The 12,641-nt window shown below is 39.9% G+C and overlaps 1 protein-coding gene across 6 annotated transcripts in view; it reads left to right on the top strand.

The window, feature by feature from the left end:
- ECPAS (Ecm29 proteasome adaptor and scaffold) overlaps positions 1-12,641 on the top strand; it is a 110,365-nt gene that overhangs the window by 82,264 nt on the left and 15,460 nt on the right. For all 6 annotated transcript variants that reach the window (XR_011465034.1, XM_070375116.1, XM_070375117.1 and 3 more), the window contains 11 exons: positions 2,255-2,334; positions 3,014-3,119; positions 3,901-3,948; positions 5,041-5,162; positions 6,717-6,867; positions 8,596-8,661; positions 9,973-10,062; positions 10,821-10,887; positions 11,580-11,671; positions 11,751-11,817; positions 12,051-12,242. Coding sequence is in view for 5 of the 6 variants with exons in the window: in XM_070375116.1 (XP_070231217.1) it covers positions 2,255-2,334; positions 3,014-3,119; positions 3,901-3,948; positions 5,041-5,162; positions 6,717-6,867; positions 8,596-8,661; positions 9,973-10,062; positions 10,821-10,887; positions 11,580-11,671; positions 11,751-11,817; positions 12,051-12,242 (1,081 nt within the window). In the remaining variant the exon portion in view is untranslated. The remainder of the gene's footprint in view (positions 1-2,254; positions 2,335-3,013; positions 3,120-3,900; positions 3,949-5,040; positions 5,163-6,716; positions 6,868-8,595; positions 8,662-9,972; positions 10,063-10,820; positions 10,888-11,579; positions 11,672-11,750; positions 11,818-12,050; positions 12,243-12,641) is intronic.

Genomic DNA, 12,641 nt, shown 5'->3' on the forward strand with positions numbered 1-12,641 from the left:
TTTTTTTCTGTTTTGTATTTCTTAAAAAATTTTTTTTAATTTATTTTCAGTTGGAGGGTAATTAGTTTACAAGATTGTGCTGGTTTCTCCTGCCAGCAGCATAGATCAGCCATAGGTAAACATATGTCCCCTCCCTCTTGAAACGTCCTCCTACCTCCCATCCCTTCCCACCTCTCTAGGTTGTCAAGGAGCACTGAGTTGAGCTCCCTGTGTCATATAGCAAATCCTAGTTGAGTTAAACAAACCCCACGACCCTTACCGTGTCTTTCCACCCCTAAGCACGATGTGGCCCGTTCCTCTCTCTCTGGTCTGGTGCTGGAAGGCACTGGAGGGTTTCCCTCTGAGGGTTCAACGAGTTCTGTTTGCTCTAGGAGAGTGCTTGGTACAGATGAGTCAGCCGAGATCACGTAGGCTGAGTTCAGGGCCCAGGCCGAGGCTCTTGAGATGTGAGTGTCATCTCTGTGCGTGGAAGGTAAAGCCACAGATGTGGATGAGATCACTGGAGGCTGTCTAGAGACATGGGCTTAGAAAGGCATCAGTTTCTTTACTCTTAGATGAATTATTCCCTTCCTCTCTTGGTTTTCTTGCATATCAGTGAGGATAACAAAACCTCTCTTACCTATGAGAGTAAAAGTGGAAAAGCCATAAGTTTTGAAGTTCTGTTATTGTTGTTTAGTTGCTAAGTCCTGTCCGACTCTGCGACCGCACAGACTGCAGCGTGCCAGGCTCCTCTCTCCTTTACTTTCTTCCAGAGTTTGCTCAGATTTGTGTCCGTTGAGTCAGTGATGCTATCTAACCATCTCATTCTCTCCTGCCTCCTCCTCTTTCTGCCTTCCCCGCATCAGGGTCTTTTTCAGTGAATCGGCTCTTCATATCAGGTGGCCAAAGTTTTGGAGCTTCAGCTTCAGCACCAGTCGTTCCAATGAATATTCAGGGTTGATATCCTTTAGGATTGACTGGTTTAGTCTCCTTGCTGTCCAAGGGACTCTCAAGAATCTTCTCCAGCAGCACAATTTGAAAGCATCAATTCTTGGGTGGTTTGCCTTCTATATGGTCCAACTCTCACATCTGTACATGACTACTGGAAAAACCATAGCTTTGAGTATACTGACTGATGTTTGCAAAGTGATAATCTCTGCTTTTTAGTATGCTGTCTAGATTTGTCATAGCTTTCCTTCCAAGGAGCAAGTGTCTTTTAATTTCATGGCTGCGGTCACCATCCACAGTGACTTTGGAGCTCAAGGAAATAAAATCTGTCATTGCTTCTGCTTTTTCCCTCTTCTTTTTTGCCATGAAGTGAGGGGACTGGTTGCCATGATCTTAGTTTTTTGAATGTTGAGTTTCAAGCCAGCTTTTTCACTCACCTCTTTTACCTTCATCAAGAGGCTCTTTAGTTCCTCTTCACTTTCTGCCATTAGGGTGGTGTCATCTGCATATCTGAGGTTACTGATATTTCCCCCAGCAGTCTTGATTCTAGCTCGTGATTCATCCAGCCTGGCATTTCACATGATGTACTCTGCATATAAGTTAAATAAGCAGGGTAATGATATACAGCCTTGTCATATTCCATTCCCAGTTTTGAATCAGTCAAAGTCAATCTGCTATCAGTGTGTTGTTATTATCAAATGGAGAAGTGTATGGCAAAGCTAAAAGATTAAATTCATCTTCATTCTGAACAGTCAGATCCTTCTTCATGTGCCAGACACTGTGCAAGGTACCAGGGAGGCAAACACAAGTGCGATGCTGTCCCTGCCCTTGGGGTCTCAGTGTGAAGGGGCAGGACCGTGACTGTGCCGGCTGATATGATGCTCTTAAGCAGGTGCCGTGGGCGTATGGGGCAGGATAGATGGTTCTTGTCTGTGAAGGTGATGCCTGATTTGAATCTTGGAGAAATAGAAGTTAGCCAGGCAAGGAGGTGATAGAAGAGCTCGAGGTGATATGTGCCAGGAAGTGGAGGTGAATGGAGGTGAGATAGGACATGAGACCGTGGGAGCCAGAGAGGTGCAGGAGGTCTTCATATCCATACTTGGGTGACTGGACTTTATTATCACACACTGAGGAAAATAAGAGATCGTGCTTGCATTTTAAGATGATCAGTTGGGCAGCTTTTAGCAACCAAAGTGGGGAGAGACTTGTGGACTGAAAGGCCTAGAGAGACACTTAGCCTGTTACATATAGAAACAGTGTGGTAGAGATGCACATTTGATTATTGATGGATTTTGAATTTTTAATTTTATCCTTTTACTATCATTAGGTGGATAAGTATTTGAAGGAAATTCTTCAAGATTTGGTTAAGAATCTAACCAGCAATATGTGGCGAGTTCGAGAATCCAGGTATCATTTTTGGAGATATAACTAGTAAAAACTGCATTTTTTTCCCCTTCAAATTTCCAAGTTTTATACCTTGTGCAAAAAGAATGCGTTAAAACCACTGAAAAGCATATTTCTGGTTGGGTTAGATCATTAATAACATTTAAGCTATAGCCGGTGGTTTTCCTAAGTTGTCTTAGTTTTTCTAAGTATGATTTACTGGGTTGGCCAAAGTTTGTTCAGATTTTTCCATGCCACCATACTGAAAAACCTGAACGAACTTTTTGGCCAGCCTGATTAAAGTAGACGATCACTTGTTAAATTAGACATCAGGGTACGTTTATATAGTCTCATAACTTTGTAGGGTAGCATTTATTTATCCGTAAATAATTTAGGTCTACTCAGTGTCTGCCACGTGCTTGGTAGTGTGTGCTAGGCTCTGAAGTGTACTGCTAAGTAAAAAATGATGACATGTCATCTGAAAGAGATTGTATTATAGTTGCGGGACACAGACATTTGATGGTTGTAAATGCCTTATGCCTGTGGTATATCAGGCATCACAGGGAGAGTACGCATACCTATCTTGGAGTAAAGGGGTTAAGAGTACACATATAGGCAGAAACCGTATTCTTATATGAATATTTTGTAGTAAAAGACTGAGCTTTTTTGATCATATATTTGAAACCAAATTGTTTATTTTCAGCTGCTTAGCTCTGAATGATTTATTAAGAGGAAGACCCCTAGATGACATCATTGATAAACTTCCAGAAATTTGGGAAACCCTCTTTAGAGTACAAGATGATATAAAGGTACTGTATAAATAAACATGCATTTATTTGTAGACTAGCAGAAATTGGAATTGTTAAGATATGTATGTTACATATTTCAAAATTCAGTATCCAGACAATTTTTTAGAAGACCAGAATTTTCCGAATTTTCCTCCAAAGTTTCAGTCTTGATCTGTCTGTGAAGTGGTAAGGTTAGGTAGCTTTAGGTCTAAATTTAATTACCTTTTTTTTTAAAAATAAAGGGTAGCTCTACTGCTTGATTTTCTTTCAGTAGAGATCTTGTGATGCTATTGATGAAGGACAAACAATAGAAATAATCCAATATAATTCTACTTGATCAGTTTCATAAGTTGAATCAGTCATTCCCAAATAATGTGTCCAGTTTTTCTCTGAATTTTGCCTTCGCAATCTAAATTTTAGATTTTTCAATCTTACAATTAAAATTAGATGCTTCTTTTTTTTTCTTTATTCATCAGAGATTTTTTAGGTTTTTGAGAATTTTCACATACGTCTTCACACAGTTGCTTTTATAATCAATTTAGTTTCTAAGCTGTTATACTTAATATCCATATTTTTGTAGGGTCAAAATAGGTTGTATCTAATTTAAAAAATAATAGTCCATCATGGTAATATGCTCCTTGATGGGCACAGAGCCTAGTGAAAGATTGTTTTTACTTGTTAATGAAAGTAGGGTTTTTCATCAGTTTGTGTAGATTTGGAGGCAGTTTAAATGCACGTTTGAGGGTAGATGAGATGGAAACTCTGACTTGTATGATATCAGACTTCTCTTTTTTTTTTTTAGGAATCTGTACGAAAAGCAGCAGAACTAGCTCTGAAAACTCTGAGCAAGGTGAAAACTCTTAATCTTTTACTGGGGGTGAAGTGGGGCAGGATTCTATGTGACAATGAAAATAATAATAATTTTTTTGTCATATAAAGTGACATTTAACTGCATTGTAATTGACTTCATGTTGCAACCTACCGTTCTTAACGATGAGTGGAAAAATGAAAGAAAGTGAAAGTCACTCACTCATGTGCCAACTCTTTGCGAACCCGTGGGGTGTAGTCCATGGAATTCTCCAGGCCAGAATACTGGAGTGGGTAGCCTTTCCCTTCTCCAGGGGATCTTCCCAACCTAGGGATTAAACCCAGGTCTCCCGCATTGCAGGTGAATTTGTTACCAGCTGAGCCATGAGGGAAACCCAGTGAATGGGAAACTGGGTGCTATGACATTAGAATATGAGTATTTTTAACAAAGTTTATCTCTGGGCTCTTTAAATGGTCGGCTCCTCTGGGCTTTTATATAAGATACGACTTTCTCTTGACTCTGAAGCACACATGACATTTAGATCAAGCATCTGTTCTCTTCATTAGTGCTCTGTTTATGTGTTAACCTGCCTTTCATAGTTACGAGGTTGGTAGCCTTTTAAAAACTAGTTTCCCATTTGCATTTTGTTTTGTGGTGTATCAGGGCCTTCTAATGTGTTCTAGCTGTATATGCCTAATAATGTAAGTCACATTATTAGGACCTAGTAAAACTGGGTTTTAAACCCAGGTGTTTCTTCTTTCACATTTGTGTTCTTGACCTCTGTGCTATGCTGCCGCCCAGTTATTGATGATCATCATGGTGACAATACCTTAAGCCTCTTCAGAGTGCTTTCTTAAATGGTTCTCATTTCATCTTCAGCTGTTGCCTGTTTGACAAATTAGAAGACCAAAGCTTAGAAAGTGAAATGTGTTACCAGATTTTCTGTTTAGTTATTGGCAGCCCTAGGACTCAACCCCAGATCACGAGGTCTTTTTTTTCCCTCTGTGGAGTGGTAGAAAGTGTAGGATCACTTACTCTTCCTGTGGCTGTAGGAAGTAGGAAGTGTTTTGTCAGATGAACGCTTTATCAGATGAGGGGTCAGGTTCACTAATTTCTGTGCTCTTTGTCTGTGAGGTCTGTGTGAAAATGTGTGACCCTGCCAAAGGAGCAGCTGGCCAGAGAACCATTGCTGTCCTCCTGCCCTGCCTTCTGGACAAAGGAATGATGAGTCCTGTGACAGAAGTTCGAGCCCTCAGGTTTGAATCAGCTGATGAGATTGAATACACTGGATTTACTTAGTTCCTAGCCATCCAGTAGAAATTGGATTTCTTCAAATCCATATGGATTTGGAACATATGGAGAAGGGAGTTGAGGAGAATCCACTGGGGTTACCCAAGAGTGTGTGTGAGAAGTGGCGAGTCAGAACGTTTTTGCAGAGACGTTCTCTTGGGAGCCTTGCTTCCGCCCAGTGTTCTGCACCCTGCCTCAGCCTCGAGTGCGGTGTGCTCTTTACTCGTCACTGGCCTCTGCCCCCAGCAGGCATATCTTGTTATGCTTCTGTTAAGCAAGGTCTTGGGAAGCTTGCTTGTTGATTATATTACTTAGTAACATTTCACCGATTATTAGATTTAAAATAAGCTGTTCACTACATGTGAAATATTCAAGAAACATGTATTTAAATCTATATGGCTCTTCTAAGTTAAAGCCAGTAGTGAAAGATACTAGTTTCGTTTTTTTTTTTTTTAACTAGAATACTATCTAGAAACTTCATGAATTCCATTTTTATTTCACTCTTTATATTAGATCAGATTAATAGTATCAACACTGTTTTGTGGTAATCAAGTAGTTGGTTTGGGAAAGTTCTTTTTAGAAGGATTCAGCTAACAGATGCAGAGGTATGATAAAATTAGGATAACACCATTTTGCTGTCATCAGTAAGATAACCCAGGTAATGATCCTAAGTGGCTCTAAGTCAACTGGTGAAAGGCTGATGGGGAGAGTTACAGTGGATGGTTGGTTTGTGCTGACCAAACTTGAACCCTCTGATCACTCTTTAAGAGCGCAGAAAAAGATAAGCATCCTAATGTGATGGGATAGGACATGACAGACCATCTGTGAAAGATTCTTATTTAAAAAAAATTGAACTAGATTTAGCCTGCAGATCTGTATAAGCTACAGAGGAACATGTTAAGTGATACCATCAGAATACGATCAGTGAGGACAAATAAGTTATAAGAAAAAAAAGGAAGGAGGACACTGTGAAAAAAGATTCAGGAAATGCAGTAAATTGCGATGTGTGGATGGACTCTGGATTCAATTCCGTCAAACCAGCTCTTAAGGACATTTGTGAAACCATCAGATGATATGAAAAGAATTATTAATATTTTTGGGGTGTGAAATGGTATTTTGATGATGATAAAGAGTCCTCCTCTCATGATGACACATATTGAAGTTAAGTTAGGGATTATGCTTCAAAATACGACGGCAGGGGTAAAAAGTAAAAAGATCTGTATGTATAATGGATGTATAAGTGAGACAGAATTGGCCAAAGGTTATTAATTGTTGAACTGAGTGGAGAACATAATAGAATTTCATTTATGATCCTCTCTGCTTTCATACATGCATGAAATTTTCTTTAATCAAAAGTAGAAACAAAACCCAGAAAAACAACACAGAGCTAAGACTAGGCTCTGAACCCAAGGGAGTATGTTCCTTAATGCAGGTAACTGCAGGATATCCTCATGATTAGACTTGTAGGGCTTCTTCCTTTTGTTAAAAGAACTCAAGAGTTGTGTTTTGTGTGTCTGTAGTATCAACACCCTTGTGAAGATCAGCAAAAGTGCAGGAGCCATGTTGAAGCCACATGCGCCAAAACTCATCCCAGCTCTGCTGGAGTCCCTAAGTGTATTGGAGCCCCAAGTTCTCAATTATTTGAGCCTCCGGGCTACAGACCAAGAAAAGGTGAGTTGACAGCACAAGTGTATTGATAATTATTGTGAAGGGAGAGTCCTGTTAAGATACTGAATAGGTCCTCCAGGGTCCTTGGTCAAACTCCAGGACTCAATTGATACTTTCAACACTCTTGAAACAATTTGACTCCTATAACCACATGCAGTGTTTTTTTTAGTAGTGGGGTGGGCAGGGAGAGGACTCATATACTATTATGTGAAGTGAGTGAAAAATGACACTTCTATCCAAAAAAATACATCAGTACATTTATTTAACAGAGTTTTTGGTACATGTTTGTTTATTTTTTAGGGGTTAAGTCTACACCCTCAGAGTCTTTTTCTATGAACCATTCTTGCTCTACAAGTCAAGAGGATGTCTAGCTAGACTTTGGCATGGTTCAAAAGTATTTTGCTTTTTTAGGTATACTATAGTTCCCTAGTCTCTTAATCAGAGTTGTGGGGTTTTTTTCCTTTAAATTACAGATGAAATATATTTAATGTGAAAAATTAAAGCATCACAGAAGTGTAGAAAGTATTCCCCCAGGAGTCCCCTCTTCTCTGGCAGCACAGTGTCGTTCCTGAGGACATGCTGTCAGCAGTTCCCTGTGTCTTCTTTCAAGTTCTTTTGTAGTCACGGACTACAAAATCAACAAACACAGTAACTTAGAAATAGAATCAAGCTACAAACGTTCTGCAACTTGATTTGTGTTTTTAACAAAATACCATGTGTGTATGTCGATCCGTTTCATTCTTTTTAGTGTGTGTGTAGTGTTCTGTAGTGAGGTTGTTTTGAACTTTTGTGTGGGAGATTTTATACTATCAAAAGTTACACATGTTCTGTTTTCTCCACATCTGTGCCAGCACTGAATAATATCAGTCTGATAAGAATCCCATTCTAATTTGCAGTTTCCTGTTATTAGTGCTGTCCATTGTCTTTTCATATTGTGTTAGCCATCTGTATTTATTTTGTGAGTTGTATTGTTTCTTTTCCGTGTTTATTTTTCACTTGTTTATATTTTTGCATTTGTCTTTGTTAGAACTATCAAGCTCCTGTCATATGATTGTAAAAGCTTTCTCTCAGTTCAGTGTTTGGTTTTTAACTCACCTAAACTGTTCTCTTCTCATTCCCTTTGCCTCTGATACTACTCTTTCTTCTAAGGTCATTCTTCCCTCTTTCAGCAGTAATCTTGCCCCTTCCTGTGTTCCCACCTAATAAGTGTTGAGAATGAAAAAACGTGAATTATAGTTCAGACTTTGCAGCCGTAGGCAAGTCACTTCTGTGTGCCTAATTTTTCTTGTTTATTATGTCTGGATAGTGTCAGCCTCTCCTGCTCCCTAGTTCTTGGACTAAAATACCATATGAGGGCCCTTTCCATAGTTAAAGGAAAACATGTATAAAAATTAAAAATCATGTCTTAGATGGAAAATTATTTAATCTGCTTCTTATTGGATGGAAAACCTGAGGCTCCGGAAGGCTGGATAACTTGCTCAGAGCCATACTGGGGTGTGTTCTAGCTGTGGTTAATACTGAACTGTCGTCTGCATGTCTAACCTGTGATGAGATGCTGCCTTAACATATCTATGGTTGAATGCAGGACCGAAGAAGTTATTTAGATTTGTGTTTTAATTTGTTGTATCTGTATATTCTTTAAAAATATTTCTTAATTTGGCAGTCTCACCCAGTGGGAGTCTGTGGAGGTTCTTCTTAATTGATCGAATGCCCTTGTATTTGTGTTCTCAGGCTGCAATGGATAGTGCCCGACTCAGTGCTGCCAAATCCTCTCCCATGATGGAAACAATCAACATGGTCAGTGCCTCCTATAATGAGAACATTTGTTGGCTTACTTTAGAGGGTAGTGTTCAAAGTCTTCAGGTTCCAGTGCATTGAATGAACTAGAGATTTAAGGAACGAATCAAGCAGCTGTTGTGACTCTAGTTTTTTCTTAAGAATTCTTTTTTCTTCTCCTGTATTGCTAAAGGAACACATACTTTCCCCAATACTAGACTCCCATTAGCCCAGATTTGTCTTATGCAGGGAAACAATATATTAAAAGATTTCCCTGTAAATCTGTATCTGTATATCTTTTGTCCTACCTGTCTAAAGAAAGGTTCAGGTATTCGTCTCTGCCTGAGCACTGTCTTGGGGACCTAGGAAGGTGTAAGCTGGAAGTGTTCAGAGAAGTAGACAGCAGAAAAGGTAGGGAGAGAGAACTGAGCACCTTCGATAGGTTGTTCAGTTAAAGGAAGGGGATTTGCAGAAAAGAGCTGCTTGGCACCAAGTTTCAAAGTTCCAGCGTTTGTGGAGTCGTAGATTAAGAGTCCCTAAGGTCACAAAAGCCGACTCTCCTGTGCCTGCCCTGGAGTGGTTAACTGAGAACTCATGAGCTACTGGAAATTGTGGTGCTAGGCAGATCGCAAGATTAGACAAGAGAAGAAATTTTTCTAGCGCTTACTGGGGAATTATTACCAAAATTTGGTCTAAAGATGTTATATTTTAGTTGGATGATGGGGGAAGAAAGCTTAAAGAAATAGAAATAGTTAGCAAACTTCTTATAGATGTGTTCATCAGTAATAGAATGTAGTGGTTACACTTTCAAAAGAACAGTATCATAAATTCAGCCTAAGAAGTCAACTTTAATAAGATGGCTTGGTAGGGCAGGCCTCCTGAAGAAGGTCGGTTTTAATCTGGATTGATAAAGAGGAAATAGACCCAGAGAGATCCTTTCTTCTTGGGTGCTCATTATTTATTTTCTCCTTTATAAATCGGTGCTTTTTATTATTTTTTGTTTCTAATGTTGAACCACTGATAAATGGCTTTCTTGTGTGTAGTATAATGGTGGTTTTAACACTGAAATTAGAGCAAAATCAAACCAGTAGTTTTTCAACTTCATGTCAAAACCAGTCGGGTGCATAGTTGACGTGGGCAGTTTTCTTGGGGGAAGGGGAGTGGCTAGTTCCCCGACCAGGGATCAACCTGCTCCCTCTGCAGTGGAAGCTCACAGCCTTCACCACTAGACCACCAGGGAAGTCCCGGGCAGTTTTTAATTGAAGATGTGGTACTGACTGACTGACTGACTTATTTCCTTAAGTTAACTTTATATTTATTCTCTTCCCAAAGTGCCTGCAGTATCTTGATGTGTCAGTGCTGGGTGAGCTAGTTCCTAGATTATGTGAACTGATCAGAAGCGGTGTAGGTCTTGGAACCAAGGTAAGCAAGTGTATTTTTTACCAGAGAAATTTCCATCTTTTTTAGTTTGGGCCACAAACATAGAATAGACGTCATGTGTGAAATACGTTTTTTTCCCCTTAAAACCTAATACTATTTTACATTAACTATTTTGTTTCTGTGACTGCATTAGTAACTTAAAACATGTAACTCACTCAGAATATAAAACGTGTGACTTACTCAGTAAATATCGTCTCCTCTGTCCACGGGAATTCTCCAGGCAAGGATACTGGGGTGGGTTGCCTTCTGGTCTCTCTGTGTGCATGTGCTTACACAGTGCCCACTCTAATGGCCACATTATTCTCTTGTGTGGCTGGAACAGCATTTATTTTAACCCATCAGGGAACATCTGATTGGTTTTCAGTTCTTTTGATTCTCCACAAAGCACTGTGATGAATGTCCTTGGACACATCTGAAGCTACTTCCTTTGGTTAAATTCCGAGAACTGGAAATGTTAGAACAAGAATGGACAGGGTGGCGGGTTGCCCTCCCAAAGGTCGTGTGCGTCTGCTCCTCACTTGCAGTGTATGAGAGCAGTGTGCATGTGTGCAACAAAGGATCCTGCTGGAAGTCTTGAGGAAAATCTTCATGTTAGTAGTTTAAAATAAGAGTTTTCCTAGATGGTCTCTTGGAGGGGCTGTTAGGCTTTGCATATTTCTTTAAATCTCTGACTCCTAAAACAAAGTTTGATAGAACACTGTGACCGTCATAGTTAGACGTTTGCCTTTGTGACCCTGTAGGGAGGCTGTGCCAGTGTCATCGTATCATTGACTACTCAGTGTCCCCAGGACCTAACACCCTACTCAGGTGAGTTTGTCTGAACCATGTGGGCGATGTTTCGGTATGGCCATGTCTAGTGTGACAAGGTTTTAAATGGAAAAATAACAGCCATTGAGCCACGCTTGAGATACTGTGTACTTATTCCTTCAAGCTCCCCCGCCTCTGCCTTTATCTCTCTTTGCAAGAGGTACAAGATGATCAAGTTTAGCACGTTTTCACGGGTTTACAGATTTTATTTCTTGCTGGTATAAGGAGGTGAAAGTATCTCCTCTTCTGTAGGATTTGTAATTTTACATCAACACTTTTATCTTCTTGGATTGATTTCCAGGTGGGACTGAGGGACTTTTACAAAAGTACCTCAGTCTCATTTTTGCAGCTTTCCCCCCAGTATTCTAGACACAGATTATTATTTGTTTACTTTTATTTCTTGGGCACACTGTGCCATCTGCAGGATCTTAGTTCCCCCTGGTACCTCCTGCATTGGAAGCACAGATTCTTAACCACTGGACTGCCAGGGAAGTCCTGATGCAGTTTAATTTTTAATTTTACACCAAGCAAAGAGAAGCGAATGGATATTACAAATGTAATGTGCAAGGGCTCTAGGCTGCCATGGAATAAATCAGATACTGACTACAGGTTTAAGTTTGTCTGGGTCCTGGGAACAGAGCAGAGCGTTTGGTCAACCAGGTGTCAAGATTTTCCTCCTTTGTTTGTGCCAGGTAAACTCATGAGTGCTTTGCTTAGTGGCCTGACTGATCGGAACAGTGTAATTCAGAAATCCTGTGCATTTGCCATGGGCCATTTAGTTCGGGTGAGTTGGATTTCTTACTTAGTTAAATAAGTATAGTGGCATAATTACAGAGAAATGACTGGGATCGTTTCTCTTCCAGACCTCACGGGATAGCAGCACTGAGAAACTCCTGCAGAAGCTCAATGGCTGGTATATGGAGAAAGAAGGTGTCTTTCTTTTCCTACTTCAGTTACTGTTAATTTAGATGTAAACAGCCTGATGAAACAGGACAAATCAGGTCTTACCCTTTCTGATTTTATGTGCTCTGCGAGGAACATTGCTGGTTGATTTTACTGGTTTGTTTTGTGGTGGTACAAGTCCTGCAGTGGTCTGTTTCAGCCAGTTACTCTTAAAGACAGTACGTGTCATGAAGATTGTGGGCTTTTCTGCTTCTCTTTAGAACCCATCTACAAGACCTCTTGTGCTCTGACTATTCATGCTATTGGACGATACAGCCCAGATGTACTGAAGAACCATGCCAAAGAAGTTCTGCCTTTGGCATTCCTAGGCATGCATGAAATTGCTGATGAGGAGAAAGCAGAAAAAGAAGAATGTAACTTATGGACTGAAGTGTGGCAGGAGAATGTCCCTGGTGAGTAAACAGTGCCTATGAATTAAACCTGTTCCTTAAGAACCACAGTTGAAATTTATTTTTCTCTTTTTTAAAAAAAACTTTTACTGGAGTATAGTTGAAATAAAATATTGTGTTAATTTCTGCTGTACAGTGAAGTGAATCGGTTATACATACACCCCCTCTATTTTATATTCTTTTCCATATAGGTCATTACAGAGTATTGAGTGGAGTTCTCTGAGCTGTACAGTGGGTTCTCATTCGTTATCTGTTTGTATATAGTGGTATATATATGTCAGTCCCAATCTCCCAGTTACCCCTCCTGCCATACCCCTCCAGTAACCATAAGTTGATTTTCTGCATCCCATTGTTGGGATTTCTAGCTCACTTTTTATTTGCAAACTTCTGTAGTTACTTTTC

Source organism: Bos mutus, chromosome 8 (assembly GCF_027580195.1).
Source record: "Bos mutus isolate GX-2022 chromosome 8, NWIPB_WYAK_1.1, whole genome shotgun sequence".
In the NCBI taxonomy this organism is placed as follows: Eukaryota; Metazoa; Chordata; class Mammalia; order Artiodactyla; family Bovidae; genus Bos; species Bos mutus.